General features: G+C 39.8%; 1 protein-coding gene across 2 annotated transcripts; it reads left to right on the top strand.

The window, feature by feature from the left end:
- The first annotated feature begins 11948 nt into the window (after positions 1-11948).
- LOC140841561 (UDP-glycosyltransferase 708G1-like) lies at positions 11949-17951 on the top strand. 2 transcript variants are annotated; one of them, XM_073209079.1, is made up of 2 exons: positions 11949-13388; positions 13700-13844. In XM_073209079.1, exons 1-2 carry the CDS (start codon positions 12031-12033, stop codon positions 13827-13829), a joined length of 1488 nt encoding a protein of 495 aa, XP_073065180.1. In that variant the 5' UTR covers positions 11949-12030; the 3' UTR covers positions 13830-13844. The 2 variants fall into 2 exon arrangements, with proteins under 2 accessions (XP_073065180.1, XP_073065181.1); XM_073209080.1 differs by lacking the exon at positions 13700-13844 and adding an exon at positions 17933-17951 and having other exon boundaries at positions 11950-13388.
- The last annotated feature ends 8001 nt before the right edge of the window (positions 17952-25952 follow it).

Here is a 25952-nt window from a genome sequence, read left to right as displayed (position 1 = left end):
TTAAAATTATGAATTTATGCTCCTAAAATTATGAGGGTCGAAATCTAGGTGAAATGGAGGCCAAAACATGAAACGCTCTTTCGAGAGTCAATTTGGCACATCGCACCGTAAATTCTCGAACGACCTCAAAAATGATCCGAATCACGAACGGTCGAAAACATGACCTTCCTAACTCAATGGGGCACTGTCCAGTCCAAGGCCATAGGCTAAAAGCCAACCAAGAACTCAAACAAGCCTCCTAATCGACACAGCAAGTTGCTGTAATTTCCAGCAGCTGTGCAAGTGTAGTGTCTTGCTTTGATCGATGTCTTGCGTCGTTCCAGTGGCCATTTGGTTGACCATGGCACGATCTAGACATGTAGGCGCATGGTATGAACCGTGGCTATGGGCCATAGGCCAACCAAGATTCACACCAAGCAACCCAAAACCGAAATGCATGTGCTGTACAATGAAGGGCCGAGAAGGGGAGTGTGGGCTGTTCTCGTTTCGTGGGTTATCTTGCGTCGTTCCAGTGGCCATTAATTTACCGTGGCACGACCTAGACATCTTGGGGTGTGGTATGGACCGTGGCTAAGGGCACAAGGCCGAACCAGATCCACACCAAGCCACAAAAACGAAATGCAAACCTGCTGTCAAAATGAAGGGGCCAAGAAAGGGGAGGGGCTGCTGTCATGTTTTTATTTAAAACCGAGGAGCCATGGACCAAGCCACCAAAAGGGTGACTTAATCACGTCCTAGACATACTAGGGAAGTGATCTAACCATGGCTATAGGCCCCTGGGGCAGCCAAGATCAGATCTCTTCCCATGACAGCAAAACTGAAATTTTCGAAGAGCAAAAATGGCAGCAAGGGGGAGCTGCTGTTATCTCGATTTCTAGGCATCATGGGGGCTGAAAGACTGGACCAAAGTGGTCTTAATACATCCTACTACATGCCTAGATGCAGCCTTGGAAGCCTGGAGTCGAACCATTCCCTGAAACTCACAAACCAACAGAAAACGTGAAGGGCACAAGAACAAAATCTGCACAGAATTTTTAATGATGTTGCTGTCAAATAAAAATCGGTTTCATGCTGTAAAATCGTGACTATGAGATGCTATAAAAATACTATAGGACTTGATTGAGGTTTGGAAAAGAACATAGACATGCCTTGGATTTTTCGTTTGAAAGAAAACGAAAAGAAGAACGATGCGGCGCGGAGGAGTGGAACGCTTCTTCTCTACCTTTCTTGCACTCGATTTCCTTTCCTATTTCTTGCTATGCTTCTCACGATTTTTCTCTCTGGAAGGCTACTGATTTCGAGACTAAGGGAGAGGGGGAAATGGTTAGGGGAGTGAGGGAACGGTTGCAAATATAGTGGACACAATGCAAGACTTGGTCTTCAACTTTCAAAATTTGAATTTTTGTTGTTTGATAACAAATCTTCTTGGGTGGTTCTAGAGTATGTTGACCGATTCTCCATGCAAACTTAGACTAGGATAAGCTTTCTAATTAATTAAATGGTATTAAACAAATGGGAGGGATTATCCTAATAATTAATTACCAAGAAAGGGTCAAAGGGTGATGTGTTGGCAATTAATTGTTGCATCTCCAAGGGTGGCCGATTCTTGCAATTAAAAATGAAGGGGAATGTTAAATACTTAGTAAATCACTAACATTTAAAAGCCTCACTAATCTTTTAATTAATTTAGTGAACTAATTCCTTAATTAAGAACTTAAATGAACTAATTTTTCTACTCACCTCATATAATTAAAATAGATCCTCAAACCTCCTTTTTAACTTAAATTAACTTACTTGCTAGCTAAAATAAATTCTGGAAATATTTTCTGAAATCTTAAATTTATCTCTAAACTCCAACTCCGGTCCGGCCTCACTGAAATAACTGCAATGCTGAAAATCAACTACTGAACTGAATAAATAAATAATTAACTTCAAATAAATGCATAAAAAAAATAATCATGCAATGAAGTTAATTAAATTTAAAAATATTTAAAAATCTAGAATTATGCATGGCTTATACGTCTACTGATTTTACGGGTTCTACAATCCTTCCCCCCTTAAAAGAAATTTCGTCCTCGAAATTAGAACTCACCGAATAACTCGGGGTAACGCTCTCTCATCTCCGGCTCAGACTCCCACGTAGCTTCCTCCTCTGAATGGTTGAGCCATTTGACTTTGACTCGCTTAACCAGATTGTTCCGAAGCTTCTTCTCCTGTCTGTCTAGGATCTGCACGGGTCTCTCCTCATAAGATAAGTTCGGAGCAAGCTGCAACGGCTCAAAATTCAGCACATGCGAAGGGTTCGCCATGTACTTTCTCAGCATGGAGACGTGAAAGACATTGTGTACTCCGGCCAGATTCGGCGGAAGAGACACACGATACGCTAGCGTCCCAACTCTGTCGAGGATCTCAAACGGTCCAATAAATCTCGGACTGAGCTTCCCTTTCTTTCCGAACCTCATGACACCCTTCATAGGTGCCACTTTCACGAAGACATGGTCGCCCACTGCAAACTGTAAGTCCCTCCTCCGCTGATCGGCATAACTCTTCTGCCGGCTCTGAGCAGTCCTCATCCTATCACGGATCTTGGCTACTACCTCTGCTGCCTGCTGAACAATCTCTGGACCCAACTCTGCTCTCTCTCCTACCTCATCCCAATGAACAGGAGATCGACACTTGCGTCCATACAGCGCTTCATACGGAGCCATACCAATAGAAGACTGGAAGCTGTTGTTATAAGTGAACTCAACCAATGGTAAGTTCGTCTCCCAACTCCCTGAGAAATCGATGACGCAAGTGCGAAGAAGATCCTCCAAAATCTGAATAACTCGCTGCGACTGTCCATCTGTCTGCGGATGGAAAGCTGTGCTAAACAGCAGCTTCGTACCCAAAGTCGAATGCAAACTCTTCCAAAATGAGGAAGTGAATCTGGGATCTCTGTCGGATATGATCGAAACTGGAATACCATGAAGTCGGACTATCTCCCGGTTATACAACTCTGCATACTGAACCATGGTGAAAGTCGTCTTAATAGGCAAGAAGTGCGCTGATTTGGTAAGACGATCTACAATCACCCAAATGGCATTCGATCCTCTGGCTGACCTCGGCAATCCGGTCACAAAGTCCATGGTAATGTTCTCCCACTTCCACTCGGGAATAGGAATAGGCTTGAGCAAACCTGCTGGTCTCTGATGCTCGGCTTTCACTAACTGGCAAGTCAGGCACTCGGATACAAAACGCCTGATGTCCTTCTTCATCCCTGGCCACCAATACAATAGCTGCAGATCTTTGTACATCTTCGTACTCCCAGGGTGAATGGAGTACGGGGACATATGGGCCTCTGATAAGATGTCTGCTCGGATAGAATCACTGTTAGGAACCCATATCCTATCTCGGTATCTCACAATACCGTCGCTGACTGTGTACAAGACACTGCCCTTGGCTTCATCTCTCTTCTTCCACTGTGCCAACTGCTCATCTACGGCCTGACCACTGCGAATACGATCCAAAAGGGAAGACTGAATGGTCAAGGTAGATAGACGAGGAACTCTACCTCGAGGATAAGTCTCCAGATCAAACCTCTGCATCTCAATCTGAAGAGGTTTCTGTATCGTCAAATGAGCCATCACTGCGACTTTTCTGCTCAAAGCATCCGCAACTACATTAGCTTTACCCGGGTGGTAGCTAATGTCACAATCATAGTCTTTCACAAGCTCCAACCAACGCCTCTGACGCATGTTCAGTTCCTTCTGTGTAAAGAAATACTTGAGGCTCTTGTGGTCGGTAAAGATCTGGCATTTCTCTCCATACAGATAGTGCCTCCAAATCTTCAAAGCAAAAACTACGGCTGCTAACTCCAGATCATGGGTGGGGTAGTTCTTCTCGTGGATTTTTAGCTGTCGAGAAGCATATGCTATCACTCTCCCATGCTGCATCAATACTGCGCCAAGACCGAGCTTCGAAGCATCGGTATAAAGAACGAACTCGCCGGGTCCTGACGGTGTGGCCAAAACTGGTGCTGAAATAAGAGCTTGCTTCAAAGTATCGAAGCTCTTCTGGCACTCATCGCTCCACACAAACTTCACATTCTTCTTTGTCAGTGCTGTGAGTGGAACGGCAATGGATGAGAATCCCTGAATGAACTTCCTGTAATATCCTGCCAGCCCAAGAAAACTGCGGATCTCGGATGCATTCTGAGGCACAACCCAATCTCTGACTTCTGCAACTTTTGCGGGGTCTACCTCGATGCCACTGCTGGAGACGATGTGGCCTAGGAACGCCACTTTTTCTAACCAGAATTCGCATTTACTGAACTTCGCGAATAGTTTGTGCTTCTGCAATGTCTGCTCTATGAACACTATCACAAACTGGTCGAGGTATGGCTGAAATACGCGATTCATGAGATCCATGAAGATCGCTGGCGCATTCGTCAGACCGAACGGCATCACAAGGAACTCGTAGTGACCATAACGAGTCCTGAAAGCTGTCTTCGAGACATCAGCATCTCTCACTCTCAACTGATGATAACCAGAACGCAGATCAATCTTGGAGAAAATCGAAGCTCCCTGCAACTGGTCAAACAGATCCTCAATCCTCGGTAGTGGGTACTTGTTCTTAACTGTAACCCTGTTCAACTCCCGATAGTCAATGCAAAGCCTCATCGAGCCATCCTTCTTCTTAACAAACAAGACCGGCGCGCCCCATGGTGAAAAGCTCGGGCGAATGAACTCCTTGTCGAGAAGTTCCTGAATCTGCTTCTTAAGCTCTGCCAACTCTGTCGGTGCTAAACGGTACGGCGCTTTGGAGATCGGAGCCGTACCTGGCATAAGCTCGATGGAAAACTCCACCTCTCTCTCGGGTGGCAAACCAGAGACGTCTTCGGGAAAAACGTCTAAGAAATCTCTGACAATCGGAACATCAGAGGCTGACTGGCTGGGTTCTCGGGGACAGCTAAAAAGGTCGCTAGAAATGCTCGACACCTCTATGCATGAGTTTCCTAGCCTGAACATATGGAATAATGCGCGGTAACGAAAAGTACCTGTCCGGCTCAAATAAGAACTGCTCCATTCCAGGCGGTCGGACAAGAACAGATCTCCGCTGGAAGTCTATCAACACTCTGTTCTTCAGTAGCCAATCCATCCCTAGGATGATGTCGAATTCCGGCATCGGTAGCAAAATCAGATCCGCATATACAAGCTTACCGTCCAGCTCAAGGTCTATATCTCGGATAACATTGGTGGCTGCCATCTCCTCGCCTGACGGCAACACTACTGAAAAGGCTATGTCTAGCCCAATGGTCTTGATCTTCAGAAAGTTTGCAAAGACCTCCGATATAAACGAGTGAGTGGCCCCTGAATCTATCAAGGCCTTGGTAGCTTTGCCGGCTATGAAAATTCTCCCTGAAAGTTCGGAATACTAAGCAGAACCCAACGATCACAAGAGCTAAGCTTATAGACATGCAAAAGTCAAAGTTCTTCTAACTAAGTCCCGAAAATATCACTAAGTAGAGCATGCAATCCTATCGTGGTTCTATGTTCAAATCTTACTCCCGATAGTCAAAACACGGAATTTCAATGATAGCTTAAAGCTTAAAGGTACCTGTCAATAACATGGTCTCAGGGTTGGTTTCCGCGGCATGGAGAGCGAAAACTCGGCCCTGAGTAGGCAGATTCCTCTGCGGGCAATGTGGCAACATGTGGTCTGGACTGCCACACTTAAAACACTTTCCTGAGCCAGCCATACATGCTCCAGGATGGCGGCGAGAGCACCTCGGACAGACTGGGTACTCCTGAGTCCTTGGGGCTGGGCGTCCCCGCTGCTGTTGCTGCTGCTGCAGGTGGTGACCTCTGTTTCTAGGCGGCCCATGGAATGGCCTCTTATATTGCTGCTGATGCTGATGAGGAGGAGGGCGGTGTGGTGCCTGGACTGGGCGCTTGCCCTGTCGGTCCCTCTCAATATCCCGCTGATCCTGTTCTGCGGCTAAGGCCTTGGAGACGGCAATCTCATAAGTGGCAGGGTCAGATACCCTAACATCCCGGCGCAAGATCGGCCGTAGTCCCACCAGAAAATGCATCAACTTTGCTCTGGCATCATTTGCTATCAGGGGCACAAAGTGACAGCCCCTCTCGAACTTACGGATAAACTCCGTAACTGACATATCCCCTTGCCTCAGACTCATGAACTCTGTGGTCAGTCTGGTGCGAACCTCCTCACCAAAATACTTGGAGTAGAAAACCTCCGTGAATCGGGTCCAAGAAAGTGTAGCCAAAGTCAAGGCTACTGACGCTCATTCCCACCATAAGCGGGCGTCTCCAGTAAATAAATAGGTCGCACATCGAACTCGGTCGGCGTCTCCCAGCTCCATGAAATCAAAGATAACCTCGAGGGACTTGATCCATCCCTCGGCAACCATGGGGTCAGATGTCCCGGAGAATTCCTTTGGGCGCATCTTCATAAATCGCTCATAGACGGCCTCGGGCCCTGTCGGCCTAGTCACCACAGCATTGTTCCCCGCAAACTGTGCGAAGAACTGAGTCATCCCAGCTAACATCTGGGCATTCATGTCCGGTGGGGGCGGTGGAGGAGGTGGAGGAGGAGGAGGAGGTGTCTGCCTCTCTTGTCTCTGATCATCGTCCTCGCGACGGTGCTCGCCACCACCTCTCGGGCGTCCAACTTGGCGTCTAGGGGGCATACTGTTCCATACATAACCCGTACGTAACTAACATGCATAATTCCATAATTTATTATAACTGAATACTGAAATACTGAATGTCTGGAAGCATGCTGACAAAATAAATTCATGCTTTAAATAATTGCTGAACAAAATGCTGAACTGTAAAACTTACAGACCGAAGACGTGGCTTCGTGAGCTTCTCGCGGTCAGTAGTAGTGTACCCTATACAGAACCACCGCTCTGATACCAACTGTAAAGGCCCTATAACTCCTCGCTTGAAAATTTGCGGAAAATTAAAAATTTTCTTTTTAAAAGAACTTAATTGGCCTTTCTCATAGATCAACTGATGAATCGAGTTCAATGTTTAAAATAAAAGCAGCGGAAGAAAATAATTGTTCTCCAACAACAACAATTTAAAAATGTTCGATGACTGATAAAAATTTAGTTTGCGGAATAAAATAAACACTGCAACACTGAGGTCCTCGGGTGCCACTACTGCCGACCCAAGCTGGCTCACTGGTCCCCGCCCTCGGCCCTGACCTCATCAGTACCTACAACAATCAAGTCTAGTGAGCCTAAAGACTCAGCATGCATATATCGCAGGTAACGAGTAAAATCTGAGTAAAAATATGCATGGGGTAAAATATCATGCCATGTGACATGCTGAAAATAATCTGTACTGAGCAATTATAATACGTGCATGCTGAACTGATAATCACAGTGAAAATAATTGCTCCTTGGAGCCTGCACTGAAGTAATTGATAAAACTTTTCCGTTGAGATTATGTTTTACGCCTGTGGCCACTGCACTAAGCTGAACTGATCGGTAACTGACTACCGGGGAGCCTGGAACTGAGCTGGCGGTCACTGAAGACCCGATGGTACCAACCTGAACTGAGCGGTCACTGAAGACCCGATGGTACCAACCTGAACTGAGCGGTCACTGGCGACCGTATAAATAATAATAATGCTCCCACATAGTGAATGAACCACAAGCCATATCGCATAAATCTCAAAAATAATCATTTTTCTGTTTTCATGCACGTAAAATAATTAACTGACGATAATGAAAATATCCTGAAATTTTACCAACTGGAATGGATCGTCCCCAGGCTCGCTGCAACCTAAAAATGCCATGAAAATATGCAATGGATTTTTCTTAGGCAAATTTATGCAATTAAATTTCTAAAATGCGACAACTACGTCTAACGACCTCGTATTTAATCATGACTTTAAACCAACCCGAACCAACACTGAACCAACGTGACGTCATGATTAAAATACGTTTAAAATTATGAATTTATGCTCCTAAAATTATGAGGGTCGAAATCTAGGTGAAATGGAGGCCAAAACATGAAACGCTCTTTCGAGAGTCAATTTGGCACATCGCACCGTAAATTCTCGAACGACCTCAAAAATGATCCGAATCACGAACGGTTGAAAACATGACCTTCCTAACTCAATGGGGCACTGTCCAGTCCAAGGCCATAGGCTAAAAGCCAACCAAGAACTCAAACAAGCCTCCTAATCGACACAGCAAGTTGCTGTAATTTCCAGCAGCTGTGCAAGTGTAGTGTCTTGCTTTGATCGATGTCTTGCGTCGTTCCAGTGGCCATTTGGTTGACCATGGCACGATCTAGACATGTAGGCGCATGGTATGAACCGTGGCTATGGGCCATAGGCCAACCAAGATTCACACCAAGCAACCCAAAACCGAAATGCATGTGCTGTACAATGAAGGGCCGAGAAGGGGAGTGTGGGCTGTTCTCGTTTCGTGGGTTATCTTGCGTCGTTCCAGTGGCCATTAATTTACCGTGGCACGACCTAGACATCTTGGGGTGTGGTATGGACCGTGGCTAAGGGCACAAGGCCGAACCAGATCCACACCAAGCCACAAAAACGAAATGCAAACCTGCTGTCAAAATGAAGGGGCCAAGAAAGGGGAGGGGCTGCTGTCATGTTTTTATTTAAAACCGAGGAGCCATGGACCAAGCCACCAAAAGGGTGACTTAATCACGTCCTAGACATACTAGGGAAGTGATCTAACCATGGCTATAGGCCCCTGGGGCAGCCAAGATCAGATCTCTTCCCATGACAGCAAAACTGAAATTTTCGAAGAGCAAAAATGGCAGCAAGAGGGAGCTGCTGTTATCTCGATTTCTAGGCATCATGGGGGCTGAAAGACTGGACCAAAGTGGTCTTAATACATCCTACTACATGCCTAGATGCAGCCTTGGAAGCCTGGAGTCGAACCATTCCCTGAAACTCACAAACCAACAGAAAACGTGAAGGGCACAAGAACAAAATCTGCACAGAATTTTTAATGATGTTGCTGTCAAATAAAAATCGGTTTCATGCTGTAAAATCGTGACTATGAGATGCTATAAAAATACTATAGGACTTGATTGAGGTTTGGAAAAGAACATAGACATGCCTTGGATTTTTCGTTTGAAAGAAAACGAAAAGAAGAACGATGCGGCGCGGAGGAGTGGAACGCTTCTTCTCTACCTTTCTTGCACTCGATTTCCTTTCCTATTTCTTGCTATGCTTCTCACGATTTTTCTCTCTGGAAGGCTACTGATTTCGAGACTAAGGGAGAGGGGGAAATGGTTAGGGGAGTGAGGGAACGGTTGCAAATATAGTGGACACAATGCAAGACTTGGTCTCCAACTTTCAAAATTTGAATTTTTGTTGTTTGATAACAAATCTTCTTGGGTGGTTCTAGAGTATGTTGACCGATTCTCCATGCAAACTTAGACTAGGATAAGCTTTCTAATTAATTAAATGGTATTAAACAAATGGGAGGGATTATCCTAATAATTAATTACCAAGAAAGGGTCAAAGGGTGATGTGTTAGCAATTAATTGTTGCATCTCCAAGGGTGGCCGATTCTTGCAATTAAAAATGAAGGGGAATGTTAAATACTTAGTAAATCACTAACATTTAAAAGCCTCACTAATCTTTTAATTAATTTAGTGAACTAATTCCTTAATTAAGAACTTAAATGAACTAATTTTTCTACTCACCTCATATAATTAAAATAAATCCTCAAACCTCCTTTTTAACTTAAATTAACTTACTTGCTAGCTAAAATAAATTCTGGAAATATTTTCTGAAATCTTAAATTTATCTCTAAACTCCAACTCCGGTCCGGCCTCACTGAAATAACTGCAATGCTGAAAATCAACTACTGAACTGAATAAATAAATAATTAACTTCAAATAAATGCATAAAAAAAATAATCATGCAATGAAGTTAATTAAATTTAAAAATATTTAAAAATCTAGAATTATGCATGGCTTATACGTCTACTGATTTTACGGGTTCTACATTTCTTTAATAAATTTTTAAAGAAATTAAAATTCAAACTCATATTTCACTTTTCCTATCCTAAAATCTTGATGAAGCTCAAAATATAAGGCTTTTAGTTTTGCTTAAAAAGCCTGATCAAGTGATCAACATTCAACTGAGATCTATTCCTCGATCCTTTGGCCCAAAATGCTCAAAATGAGTCATTGACATGATAAATCTCATACCAATACTAATATAGGTTCAATATAGTATTACAACATAACCACTAAATACTTGAAATCAAATTTGCAGAAAATGAGATGCACTTGCATGTAGAATCCATGCTTATATAAAATTTCGAAAACCCTAGGTACACGGACCTCGATCGTGTCTTAGTCGTACGGGACCCATGCGGCTTACGGCCTTTAACATACAACATACACGGTCAAGCCGACGACTAGTACCGTCAGGCTCCCCCTTTGTATCGCGCACACGGATGCCATGCCATGTCCATGGTGCCTCCTTGTTTTTTTTTTCTGAAAAACCGGTGAAATATAAAAAAAGAAAAAAATGAGAAAATCTTAGAACTTTTCAACATATTTACTAATTACTATTTAGGGTTTTGGGTGTTAGAAGTTTTTATTTCTTGATTGAATTTATTCACCATGGTCGCTTTATTCCTTTTCCCCTTTAGCTTAACAATTTTAAAGTGTGTGTATATATGCTGTTATTTCTACTATGGTACCTTTAAGGGATTAAAATGCAATAGTAAGTGGAAGAGTATAATGAGTCAAATAATAAATTATGAGTCATTTACCATTAAAAAATTTAATAATCACACATTAAAAAATTTATAAGTTCTTAAAAAATCTAACAAATGAACTAAATTATTTAAAAAAAAACATGGCAAAAACTTGTGTGAGATGGTCTCATGGGTCGTATTTTGTGAGATTTCTCTTATTTGGGTCATTCATGAAAAAATATTACTTTTAAGCTAAGAGTATTACTTTTTATTGTGAATATTGGTAGGGTTGACACGTCTCACATATAAGATTCGTGAGACCGTCTCATAAGAGACCTACTCAAAAAACATATTACAATTATCAGTCAATTTTCTTAAACTATTTTAACAACACAAACACATCTTTTCACAGCTTTCTAAGAAAAGAAAATTATTTTTCCCAACATTGTGGTTCGGAAACCATGAACATCATCTACAAGGATTAATTTGAATTTCAAGAAGGAATGGATACGACCTTTATGCGACATTGTTCGATAACTTCAATTTAATAGCTACTATAAGAGAATCGTAGTTTAATATATTATTTTGTCTAGGATTTAAAAATCAAATTATTTATTTAAAGAAAGGCACCAAGATATAAAATTTACAATAATTGTTTTAGAGCAATTAACAAATCAAAGATGCACTAGTTGTTGTACGTCACAATGTCGTGTATTAGGTCACTCGATCTCATAGATTTATTTATATAATACAGACCAACCTGATTCATAATTGAAATGAAAAACAATATCTCTAACATAAAAAATAATATTTTTTCATGAATTGCATCGACCGATCTATATCAAATAATTTTTTTCGTGAATACCTTGTTATCCAAAGTTTCAATTAAACACAATAAGATAATATCAAGTAGTATCAATAATTAACTTCCTGCAATTTTTTTATGTGCACATAAACTTCCAATACACACGAAATAAATATATATTTACTAATTTTTTATCCAAAAAGATTGGCAGCCCGTGATGCAGAACGGGACGAGATATTTGCATTGTTTTTTTTAAAAAAAAAGTTATTTATTTATATATTATTATTATACTTTTTTAAGACACCAGCATCAAGTAGGCCACGCTGTCTTGGGATTGAAAAAACAACCTTATTTAAGCTTAAAATAACTAACATTTCACATAGTTTGTGTGTTTTAATATCATTATAAAACTTCAAAATGCTGGAAAAAAAAAAATAGGTTGTTCGAGTCTGAATAACAAAATAATCGGTGTGTTGATACGATAAGCTGATCATTTCGCGTAAAAAGTATCGTTACAAAAATGACGCCACCACATGTAGCTCTGTTTCCCGGTTCTGGGACGGGACTTTTGATCCCATTCCTCCGTCTAGCCGCCACCATTGGGGCTCGTGGCTGCACGGTCACCGTAATCACCCTCCATCCCACAGTCTCCGCCTCTGAATCGGAACGAATCTCAACTTTCTTTGCCTTGCATCCACACATCAAACGCCTCGAGTTTCAGCCGCTTCCTTTCAAGAAATCCGACTTCTCCAACAAAGATCCTTTCTTTATGCAGGTTGAAGCCATCAGCAACTCAGTTCATCTTCTGGATCCGTTCCTCGCGGCTTTATCACCACCACTCTCTGCCATAATATCCGATTTGTCAGTTGTGAGCAGCATCTGTCGCTTTGCTTCGAATAAATCCATCTCCACTTATGTTTTGGTCACTACTTCTGCAAGATTTTTCTCTCTAGTGGTTCTCCTTCCCAATCTGGCGCTTCACAAGAGTGTTGGAATTCAAGAAAACGGTCATCTTGAGCTCCCCGGTTTAGGACCAGTACCCCTCTCGAGTATTCCGCCTCCACTGTATGACTCAAACCACTTCCTCTCAGCCCTTATAGATTCAAATATTCCGTGTCTCCGTAGTGTGAAAGGCATATTCGTGAACTCGTTTGCTGAGCTGGAATCAGAAACGATCGAGGCCTTAAACAGTGGAAGACTCATAGCTGATTTAGCACCAGTTCTAGCACTTGGCCCTTTCCAATCTTTCGAGGTCGAAAAGACACCTAATCTTCCATGGCTCGACGAACAAGCTCCCGAATCAGTACTCTTCGTTAGCTTTGGGAGCAGGACAGCGCTGCCCAGAAATCAAATACTAGAACTACGCAATGGACTAGAAAAGAGCGGATACAAATTCTTGTGGGTGCTAAAAACGAACAAAGTGGACAAAGATGACAAGGAAGAAGTACAACAAGTATTGGGTGAATCTTTTCTTGAAAGAACTAAGAAAAGAGGAATGGTGATTAAGGGATGGGTGAAACAAGATCAGATTCTAGCACATCCGGCCATTGGAGGATTCATCAGCCACTGTGGGTGGAATTCTGTAACAGAAGCTGCAAGATTGGGTGTGCCTATATTAGCTTGGCCGCAAAATGGGGATCAAAAGCTTAACGCGGAGGTGGTCGAAAAGGCGGGCATTGGATTGTGGGCGGATTGGGGTTGGCTTGGGGAGGTATTGGTGTCCGGAGATGACATAGCAAAGAAGATCAGTGAGATGATGGTGGACACGAAATTTCGTGTCAGAGCTAAGGAAGTGAAAGAAAAAGTTCGGCAGGCAAGTGAAATCGGTGGGGATTTGGATGTGTTGCTTCGAGGCCTAATGGACGAATTCAACGTTGGGTAATCGATTTTTTCTTGTTCAAAACGTAGCGAAATTTTTTTAAATTTTTAATTTGACATTCAAATATTATCTTGGGTATTGGTATGATTTAAAAATAACGAACATTCATAGGTTGTTTGTAAATATAACTTTAGTAAATAAATCACTTAGCATCAACTATTCCGGTATTAGCAGATATAGTACTTATTGTATTTCCCTACGAACGTTCTTCAAAATCTCATTTCTTCAATCCTCCTGTCAAGTTCACGACTGGATCGATTGTTCCTCTTCTAAATTACACTTAAAAATTAAAAGATGTTTTTCGTCAGAGAGCAAAAACAAGATGCGGTTCAAACCCTAATATCTTGAGGATGACCGAAAATATGAGAGAATTTGGAATGCAATTTTCGAAAATTGCAAGAGGAATAATGGAGGCTAAGGTTGTGACTTCCTTACCTTAAAATATGAGCCTTGACCTAGTTTCCATAATTGTGGATTAAGATTTCTTAATTAAATTTAATGGCCTTTGTAAATTAATTGAACTACTCCAATTAATTTAATTAATTATATTAAAGTTCATTAAAAATTTAATTATTTAGTATATTGGACTTGTACTTCTACAAGCCCACTAAACATAATTCCTACTACATTTAATTAAATCTTTAATAAACTTAACCTTTGAGTTTAATCATTTAAATTTTCAATTTTTATAAATTCAACTCATTGAATTTATTCTCTCAACGAGAACAAATGATCTAGTGCTTATGTGACCCTCAATGGTTCAGATATACAGCTAGTCGTGGGGTCACAACTCTTTGTTATTCATGACATTTTTCTTTATTCAGACTTACCCTAAATGTCCTATTTTATACACCAACATTTGATCATGAGAATGTCAAAAATTATTTTCTAATTAAACCCATCGATAGCATCGCCCCATGATTCTGCTAGGTATCACGGATAGCGCCTGCAAGAACGAATCGATTATGATTAACGTATAGTACGGTCTCTTCATTTCATATATCCCGATCGAATATGAAACCATCGATTCATCGACTATTGATTAATGGATGGTTGCATATTAAATTCGATAGCTATGTGATACAGTTAGGAATGTAAATGAGCCGAGCCGAGCCGAACAGTATCAGGCTCGGGCTCGGCTCGTTAAACTATTTGCTCGGCTCGAGCTCGGGCTCGGCTCGAGCTCGTTACGAGCCTTTGGTTTGAAGCTCGGGCTCGGCTCGTTCGGAAGTTATGAAGCTCTGGCTCGAGCTCGGCTCGTTAATGGCTCGTTTATCTTGTTTAATGAGCCCGGTTCGAGTTCGCCTCGTTAAACAAGCTCGTTAAGGCCAGTATCTACGATGCGAGAACAGAGGCACTCGCGCATATGCGCTGAAGTGTGCGCGCATATGCGCGAAAAAACCGTCGCTATTAGCAACAGATTGTTTGAAAAACCGTCGCTGATTAAATCAGCGACGGTTTGTCAGCGACAAACCGTCGCTAAATGTTCAGTATAGTTTAGTTTCCTTTGTTAATCTGCGCGGTTCATCTTATTACTTCAGCATGAACTTATTTTTTTTTTTTTTTTACTTCGTCAACATTGATATGCCGAAGTAAAATATAATAAAAAAATATAGTGAAGCCCGTGTTTTTAAACATCCGAAGTAAAATATATTATTTTACTTCACTTGTGTTATTACTGAAGTTATTGGTAATGTATTACTTCGTAATTTATTATTGCCGAAGTAAAGCCTGCCAAAGTAAAATCCGATTTTCTACTAGTGTTATAACATTGTAATTTCTGTAAGATACACTTTAGAATTTTGAATAAATGAATATTATATATATATAAATATAATGAATTACGTGGGCCTTGATAATTTTGGACCATATCATATTATAATATGATACTATATAATGTATCACGTACGTGACCTTGTATTTTTGGACCTCACAATGCTAAGGTTTTTTCTATGCGGCGACATTAGATATCTAGTCGGTTGCCTTTGATGTCTGATATTCATTTTATTATATTAAAATATTTTAATTTTTTATATATATATTTACTTTAAAGTATAATTGTTTTCAAACCATAATATTTTTAAATAATAAGATTATATACGTATAATCATATGTAGAATTAATTAGGAATAAAAGTGCATACGCTAGATTCATTGCCGTAACAACAATAACTGATTGAAACTTTTGAACTTTTGTCTCTACATACGCTAGAATTCATTTCTACGGAGTGAGAGTGCATACGCTAGAATTAATTTATATCATTGCATTAACAGATATTTATATCATTGCATTAACAATCCAACAAATATGAGTTCCTTAAGTAGACTAAATTTATTGTCGTAGCAACAATATTCAAACACACCTGAGAGGCTGAAACTTTTGAACTTTTGTCTCTAATTGTTTTGCCCACTGTATTTGGAGATGAAACCAAACCAGAATCAGAGCTAGGGTTCGCGACCTATACGATCTCCAAACTCTCGATTCACGCCTCAATCAAAGTCGACCCAGACGGTACAAGGATTTTCAGCCCTCGGCGCCGGCGGAAGAACGGAGAATCGTCGGAAATCGTACGCGGTTTAGAGGTGGACGGGAAAGGGGTCTCGCTACCTATACACGCTCAAATATACCGATATCTGCTTCGATAATGGTCGACCGGACCTGGGCTACGACCGGACACCCTCGGCGACGACAGGCGGAGGTCGGGAGGCGCGGATTCGGAGGGAATAGGTGAGGTTACAGGAATAGCCGAATATGGTTTGGAATTTGGAATAGATGAGGATTAGGTTACGGGAATATGTCATTATTGCCATTACATTCACATTTTTAATATAATTTTTAATTTATTATTATTTATCATACATAATTATTTTAATATTATAACTCATTAATTATCTCAAATTCGAGCTCACGATCTACCTAAACGAGCCGAGCTCGAGCCCGAGCTCGTGAACCACTTAAACGAGCCGAGCTCGAGCTTGAGCTCACGAGCCAGCTAAACGAGCCGAGCTCAATTTTGAGCTCACGAACCTATTATCGAACATGTTCACGAGCTAACGAGCCGAACATCATTAATCTCAAGCTCGGCTCAACAAAATTGTCGAGCCCAAAATAAGGCTCGGGCTTGGCTCGATCAACTTAACGAACGAGCCCGAACGAGCTTTTTAACGAGCCGAGATCCGAAAAGCTCGCGAACAGTTCGGTTCATTTACATCCCTAGATACAGTCATGAAATATTCATAGTGTCATCGTATGTACAATTAGAGAAGTCTTTCCCTAATGTACATCTCACACTCTGGCCATAGATTTCATGAATTATTATTTTGTTAGATCACATAGGATATCTACACCTGTAGGTAAGCGGAGAATTTCCGACTACAATACACTGGCTCCTACACACTTCGCAATTGCACACAATCTCGCCACCTTGTGACCCTCGCTGATTCAGTAAACGAGTCAAAACGCAATCCTAGCATATAGAACCTCAGTGTTGTCCCGGGGTCGTAAAGACTAATAATATACAATCACAACCACATACTTTTCCTCTTGATGAATGATAACCACTTGGAAAGTTTGAGGGAGAGTTGTTATGTACAATCATCATATGATTACACATCTGCATGACTGGACATCTATATGTCTTTACCATGAAACAAAATATACAATATCACATATGTTAGTCTCAAGTTCAAAGACACCTTTATCCTTATTTTTAGACATTTGAATCGACTAGGAACGAATTTAGAATATACAGTATTTAGAAATGAGTTTCAAGATTGAATTACGATTCATTTGTATTAAATCATAATCAAGGACTTTATCTATGCTGACTGCATTGGTATACAGATAAAGTAAAATGAAATCATGAATGTAAATTTATATTAAAATAAAGATTGTTAATTACAACCGAGTCGATAAATTTATTAGCTAACCGTTGGCTTACATGTCCTCTACTCTAAACTTAAACCACAAGAGAAATGAGGTTTAACAGGGCTCTCCTTGTTTAAAGTAACTGGCCATGGATGAAATTGTCGAATCTCATGATTATTCGTGTCTTGTCGAGTTTGCTAGGATCCGAGACCGGATTCCTTAAGTTTATGAATAATACATACTCATCATGAACCGGTTAAAACATAACATCAACAATAGAATCATGTCATCTCAGCGTATTGATCATAAGAAAACAAGAAGTGGATCATATATATCATCTCATACAACACTTTGACCAACAAGAACCAAAATGTAACTCACTTGTCACATAACATCCTAAAAGATAACATAATAGACATAACATAACCACATATCCATCAACATTCACCACTACAGAGCTACATGTGGGGATGCATGTGAGTCGCCTCTTTTTTCTCCATGGTAAACGTGATGTATGATAAAGATTTTGATATGAATTTTGTTATTCCCTTATTCGTATATTCTGGGATCATATATGCATATAGTTATTATTTATTGTTATGGAAGCTTTTTTCATTACCATCAAAGTCGATTTAATAGTTAAATACATGAGCGTACTGAATAATTTGGTAATTAGATAATGATCCAGACGAAAGAGATATATGCTTATAGAATATATGGAAGAAAATGTCAAGGAAGAAGATGATTCGGGATGCTAGGATTTGAAGATATGATTATTTTTGTAAACTTTAATGGATGAGATTGAATTCCAAACAAAAATTTGTATGGGAAATATGGATGGATTCTTTCAATGAATTTTAACAACTCGACTAAACTGACAAATTATTGCATGCGTTTTCAGCTAGCGTGGAAATTCTATCATTACATTTTTATTTTATTCATTTTCACCATAATCCTTCTATAAAATTGGATACGATAATATTTAAATCACATCAACATTTTTCGTTGTCATATAAGTGATTTCGGTGATCAACGTTCCAATAAAAATGTATAAAATTTAAGTTATTACGATTACAAAATTTTTTTTAAAACAAAAAATAGAGTGGATGATTTCGTTCTAATATAGCTGATAGCATGGATAGGGGTGGGAAAAAATATCGAAATACCGTACCCAAAAAAATACCTAACTTATCGAAAAAATTAGTATACCGAAAATTTCGATACGGTATCATACCATACCGAAATTTTTAGTATCGATATCGGTACAGAAATTTTTTTTTCGGTATTTAGCGAAATACCGAAAATATTTTATTATTATTATTATTATTTTAAAATTTAAGTTCGTTATACCGAAAAAATGTCGGTATACCAAAAATGTTTTCGGTATATCGACATTTTTTCGGTATACTGACAAAATTTTCGGTGTCGATATGGTATCGAAATGAACTTTTTCATATAGAAAATACCGAATTTTCGTTATCGATTTATCTATACCGATATTTACGGTACGGTATACCGTATCGTGCCTACCTCTGACAAATATTTACTCTTTTTTAAAAAACGAAAAAAGAAAAGAAGATATTTTGGTTTCATGGGGAAGAGGGAAACGAGGGCGATCAATTACGGGCAACTTGTGTATCAGTACCCATTTTTTATAAACTTTGGTTTTGGTACCCAAATTCCTAAAATACCCTTCCTATCCCTTTTTAAATAATTGAGTTTTCTTTTAAAATAACGGCCCATCATGCTTCCGTAAAATAAATTAAATCTTATACCTCTTTGACCGGAGTGCCACCGGGTTATATCCACCGTATTTTACAGACTGCTCCTCACAGTCTAACCACGCGATCGCAACCTATGGTTACTGACGTAGATTCCTTCAGCAGCACTTGGCACAACCTTAATTCGTTTCCTACCTTAAGGTGTACAGTATAAGATGAAATTTTGAAAATAATACATGAGAGGGGCTAGAGCAAAAGATCTCTTTTATTCAAACACAAACATTTATATATTACATAGTAACCTCCTGTAGAGGAGGAGAAACTTGTTTAGCTACTTATCGTAGCTGAACTCTTCACACACATAAAACTTGAAAGAAAATATTACAACCTTGTATGAAAGAAATGGAGAAAATATTTGATGATCTTCACTTCCTTCTTCCTGCCTTATTTATAGAAGGCTTTTTCGGATTTGAAACTCGGATTTCAAATCTTCATTAGCCTTTACAGCTTGCTTGGGGACCATGTAGTGGTTGAAGGGTCCCTGTCTAGATTATTAATCTGGACATCAACTTCTCATCCTCTTTTATCTCTTTCAGGTACCATTGACGATGAGTTTCCAGGATATCGGCAGTAATTTCGTCTTTTTTATACTCTTTAAAATGATTTACTAACCATTTAAGAGCTTCTGCCTCTTTCCTCTTGTATGTTAACCTTCTTTTCAAAACTTTCAAATATACTCGATACATTTTTAAGTTTTGATTTTCGTATGTTAACTGGTTTTCATTCTGTCCTTATTTATGGATGAATTTTTTCGGGACCAGTTAATTTTTTATTCATTGGATTCCTTTTAGATTGGTATCCAATGCTTGCTGAGTCATCCACCATTTGTTATTGGTGGTCCATTTGTCTTTTACCACTAATTAGTGGTTGTCTTGATTCTATCACTCACATGATAGTGGTCCTGCTTTTGTAATGGAGGGTCACATGTCCCTTTTAAGTTTGTCGAGGAATCTTCGGTTTTTTGTATCCTCGAGGAAAATGTGCATGTGGTCCTTCTCTACTTGTCCTTGCTTCGGTAAAATGTTTCCGATCAGATCTCGGTTTGAAACCTTTACCGAACTCTGGTTCTTTCTGAATTTGGCATTCAGGACAGATGTTCTCCGACCATCTTCCTATGTGTGCCATATTGCAGAACTTTCGGCGAGTCTCTTTGCTTGCCGGTAGCTTGCTGTTCCACAAAAGATTTCTTTTCTTCTCAAATAGATCTTCTGCAAAACTTGTTGTTTTTCCTGTCATGGTATTTAACAGGAATGATCCGTTCACTGAATGATTGTAGAATTTGAACGGAAACTTAACTTTGTCCATCTCAGTGAGACAGACCCAAATACCCCAAGCTCTTCTGGTAGAAATATCATCTTCGTTAATTGAAGACACCAGGGGTGTTTCTTCTGTCGGAGGGTCCTTGATGAATTTCTGGACGTTTAAATCTGGCCTCCTTAGCTTGATGAAATGAAAGGCTTCATGTGTGCCTTTCCCTGCTGGTTCTGGTGCTGCACTGAAAAAATACAACTCCAGAATATCTCCTCTGGACAAATAATCATTATTCGCCCAAGTTTCGTGAACAGCTTCCTGGATCCATTTTGGTAAACATGAAATCTCCGGAAAGCTGGGTGACGTAGTATAAACTGAGGCAAGAGCCCCAAATTCATACCAAGCTTTAACCTCCTTGGGATATGAATTAGGTTTCATCCATACCCTTGGATATTTTCCTGAAACATCAACCCTATTTGTAGCTGGGTTAATGCCAATACGTGTTTTTAATTTCTCCCATTTCTGCTGATAATCCTGAATTGGAGAAATTACACCTTCATTAGTACCAACCTTAGCTTTGCCTTTGTCAATACGAGGCCTAAGGTTGATCTCTCCCTCTTCAATCCCCGAGGTGAAGGGTTGACTTGAGGACTCAAGATAAGGATCAGGAGTCTCAATTTTTGTTTCAGCCGACTCATCTCGTGATGATCCCGACTTAACACTTGTGCAAGGGGTATTTGAATCCCCTGCTACAGGTATAGAGCCCTGTACTCGAAAACTCTCCATTTGAGAAACCAGTGGTCTCTCAATGCCCTGGAGGATAGGCCTTTGCATTACAGACCATAACTGAGTATATGCCTGTAAACATCCTGTAATTCGATCAGAGACAATTCTCTTATCAGCTTGTTGTAGCCTTCCCGCAACTTCTGCGTTAACAGCTAACTTGTTGAACTCGGTTTGAAGCATTTCAAGGTGTTCCCTTAAATGCCTCTGCATCTTGATAATAGCATCAATGTCAATGCTGTCCATCTCTTGTTAAAAAATCTGCAAGAATATTTTCATGAGATTTTATTATCATAATATCAAAAATATAATTTTGACACAAAGCTTGCCATCGTAATAATCTAGCCTTCTCAGGTTTAGACTCAATTTTATTCCTTAAAAAGGCTTTAACTTGAGTGTTATCAACTTTCAAAGTGAATTTCTTTGCAAGTAAAAATAACGGCCATTTTTCAAAAGCCCTCTTTACTGCATAAAATTCTTTTTCGTTGATATGCCATCTTATGGCTTCTGCATCTGAGAATAACCCACTACAATATCTGCATGGTTGTTCTCCATCTGGTGTGAGCTTTGTTAATACTGCAGCCCACCAATGATCACTGGCATCGGTATACAATACCAGATTATCCTCGTCTTGAGGAATAGCCATCTTTGGAAGGTTTTTGCAAACCTTCTTTAAATGGATAAGTCCTTTTGTGTGTTCGTCTGTCCATATAAATCTAGCATCTTTTTTCAACAATGGACTGAACACTTTCCTGTGTTTTGCTAGGTTTTTTATAAACATCCCAGCAAAATTAACAACTCCTAAGAAACTTTGAAGTTGCTTCTTGTCTTTGAGACTTTCTGGAAAATTCTGCACTTTTTTGACTATGTGTTCTTGCAGAATTATTCCTGACTCATCGATTTCTATTCCGAGGAATTCAATCTTTCTTGTAGCAATGACTGCTTTCTTTTCAGATAAAACCAGTCCTTCTTTCTTGCAAACTTTAGAGAAAATCTCCAAATGTTTAACATGTTCATTCATATCTTTGGATGCTATTAAAACATCGTCGATGTAAACAAACATAAACTTGAAATAATCTTTGAAAAGATTATCCATCTTTCTTTGAAATATTTGGGGTGAGTTAGCCAATCCCATTGGTAATACTTCCCAAATATAATGTCCTTGAGGTGTGGAGAAAGCTGTGAATTTCTTGCTTTCTTCCTGCATCCGTATTTGATAGAATCCAGACTTGCAATCAAATTTAGAGAATATCTTGGCATTGCGAATGCAACTAATCAAGTGTTCTCTACTAGGTATAAAATACCCATCAAACTCCAGAATCTTATTAATTTCTTGATAATTAATAACCAATCTGGGTTTTCCTCGTTTAATCTCACCATGATTTCTTACCAGAAAACCTGGACTGCTATATGGTGACATACCTGCTTTGATTAATCCAAGGTCCAAATGTTCCTTGATTATAATCTGCATATCCCTCTGATCAATGATGTTCATTGGGATGGGTTTACAACGGACAAATTCATACTCTTTGCCCTCCTTAATCTTAAGGCAAGCTCTGAGTTGATTTCTGTCCCACCATGCCAAGGGATCTTCATTGTAATTTTCTTTGATCCTTTTCTTGACATCTTCCAGTGATACCTTAGATTCAAACTCTACTTCATTTGTATGTAGAGTTATCTTAAGGCATTCTATATCTTCTGGTTGGAGTTCTTTATCTGCTCTTAACTGGAGCATTGTTTCTCCAAACCGTCTTGAATCCTTCATTTTTGGGTTCAGAAGTTTTCCTGAATCACCACGCTTGCTGCGAAACGGGATTGGCAATTTTCTGTAAAATGCCTCCCTAAGTCTCTGGACTATGATTTTGTGAGCACATGGTGTTGTGAACACTAATCTTCTAGTTTCATTTTCTTGTGTATAGGACTTGAACATTTGTAGGAAATTATTTCCTAACAATATGTCAGCTCCTGTATCATGAAAATAAATTGGTGGTGTCTTTACTTTGTACCAAGGTATTTGTCCAGCACCGCCAATCATGATTTCAGTCATCTTAATTCCTTTACATAAGATTAAGATTCTTCTGGAAAAATCTCTTCCAGCAATCTTGGGTAACTCTTCTTCCAAATTATTTGGAAAAACTCCTCGTTTTGCTGTACATATTCCAGCACCTGAATCAATATATGCAGCAAAGTATTCTGCCTTATATTGTTCATACAACATTCCTACTGGAATGTATATGGAGAATGGACTTGTGGTCATTGGATTTTCCACATTCTATCATCTGCCATAAACTCCATTCCATACTCTAGACGTTTCCAAGGTTTATGTTCCTCGAGAAACTCTAGTCCAAGAATCAGTCGATCTGATTCTTTTCCTGAAATTCCTTGAATATGAACCTCCAATTCTCCGATATTAATCAGTCCTTGGTAAGTTCCTATCATCGGTTGTTCCAAATAGTATATTGAATTACAAGGAAATTGATTCCTTTGCTTTGTAATGTCAAATACTATTTCTACTTCCTTCCACCCTTCTGGGCATCTAAGTTTTCCTATTGTAGAAAAACTTTTCAGCTCCTGTTGGGTTTCTATGACAGGCCTTTTATCCCATCTGTAACTTGTAATTCTATCTCCTTGAAAAGATAGTCTTCTTGATTCCAATCTAAGACTTTGATTCCTCTGTAGAATCGGTTTGTCTTGGATCTGGATATCTGTTTCCTGTATTAAAGGAAACTCAACCCTTTCTGGATAAATTGCCTGAGCAACCTTTCCGAATATTTCAGGGATTTCAATAAACTCGTTTCTAATAAACAATTCAGAATGATGTGTATTAGATAGAGCATATGAAATTTGATAGGTAATAGAATATGGCCTATTACCTTCTTTCATCAGCCTTTTTTCCTTGAAGTTCTGATGTAGTGTCAAGGCTCGGCTGAAATCTCGATCTGCCAGGTTGTAGGCTATCCTTGGATAGATTACCCCTACAATTTTTCCTGCACAGAGGTTTCCTGAGATTGTTCCCAGTACTGAATCTTGTAGATTCCCCATTCTTTTATCGCAAATAGCAATATCGATAGGTGAATCTATTCCTTCTTTGAAAGTAGCTTTTATCATAATTTGGATTGCTCCGATATGAATCCAGGACATAGTCCTTGCTACTTCTATCTTGAGTTTTTGTAATTCCTCCTTAATTTCTTCGGAAGGAATTAACTGCATCTCCATTCTATTTCCTGTAAGTTCCATCGGGATTGCCATTTCCCTTCTAGAAACTTTATAGATTAGGTGATGCTTTCTGTTTCTTAGGCCAAGACTTCCTAAGAACTTTTCTACCTGCGTTCGATCCTTTCATTTACACCTTTGTTTGACATGCGGATCTGTACCTAGACCTGGAAGGCAGAGAGAGAAGGTACTGCGGCTTACTACCATTAGGAAAAATCTCCAAGAAAAGCCCGCCTTGCTCTGTCCACTTTCGAACGCTTCAAACCTGGGCTGGGCGTAGAAGGACTCATCCCTGGAAAGGAAAGAAGGAATTATACATAGGGTACTGGCTAGAGGGGGGACGGGGTTGTAGTTGTATAGCGGTATCTGAAAAAATATCTTGAGGACGCCCATGGGGAATTTTGGCGTCCACCATTCTGAAGAAGTCATTTTTCGGACGGCAAAGGGGACTGGGGATTCGCGATGCCCCTGCGCTATCTCTCAATGGACGAAGATTGCAGAGAAACCTTGGTATCTCTGTAGACTTGGATTTTCTCTCATGATTCTTTGAACCATGTTATGAGATATTGTTGTCTGGCTAAAAAACCCAGACAGATCTTCATGTGTTTCGTGTCGAAACACCTCGTCTACAGTCAGATTCCGATTCTGTTCCATCATATTCTTCCTGACTTAAGACTTCTTCTTCTTCATATATACTCTCATCTGAGGCAATGTCCTCAAATCGGTATACTTGAATGAGATCTTGGTAATAAACTGCATCTTCTATATCCGGAGTAGGATCGAAGCGTTTAATACCTCTTTTCTCATTTTCTGGACAGTTGGTCGAGATATGACCTCTTGCTCCACATGTCCAGCAATTACAATCCTTGAAACTTTCATTGGCTCGCGTATGAGCTCTTCTGAAAGTTTTCTTTGTAGGTGTTCTTCCTGTGCTTCGAGATGAACTCGATGCCTGGGACGATATCCTTCTTCTTGATGGTCCGCTTCTCTGTCCAGATTTATAAGATCTGGCTTTCTGTCTGGACCAAACAGATCTTGGTTTCCAAGAACTTTTTCCACTTCGTGCATAGGGATGAGTCCTAAAACTTCTCCTTTTATGCTTCTGTGGTTTACTTCCAATAATAGTTGGAAGATCATTTTCCTTACAACACAAAGGAGTTCTTTTGTTGATACCCCTTAGGCGTTTGTAATTCTTTTGTAACGCTGCCATATGACACCATTCTGCCAATTTTCCTTTAAGGAAAGAGGCTCTTCTTGCCAATGTATCTGGATTACCAGGTACGTATTCCCTTATGAGCATTTCTCTCCAAGGACTTGGCATTTTTGCGAAGAAAAGCTGCATAGCTATATCTTCTTCGACTCCTGAATTCCATCTATATTTGGTGAATAACATAATGTATTCATCTACCAAACATATATCATGTAATTCAAGACTATACAGAGCTTGAGTATATTTTTTCTTCTTCTCCGTATCTTGACTATTGAAATAGTCTACCCCTATAAAGTGTGCTTTGAATAGGGTAGCCATCTTTCCAGCGATCTCACTAAGAGATTCTCCAACTAGGACTGACTCTTTCATGTCTGCTGAAGTCATGTCCCAAGCAATTTTTACTGATCCCATAAGACTCATTTCCAAAAGTTTAATGAATCCTTCTTTGTTGAGATCAA

The sequence above is a fragment of the Primulina eburnea genome, chromosome 9, assembly GCF_022965805.1.
Source record: "Primulina eburnea isolate SZY01 chromosome 9, ASM2296580v1, whole genome shotgun sequence".
Lineage (NCBI taxonomy): Eukaryota > Viridiplantae > Streptophyta > Magnoliopsida > Lamiales > Gesneriaceae > Primulina > Primulina eburnea.
This window is presented reverse-complemented; position numbering and strand designations above follow the sequence as displayed.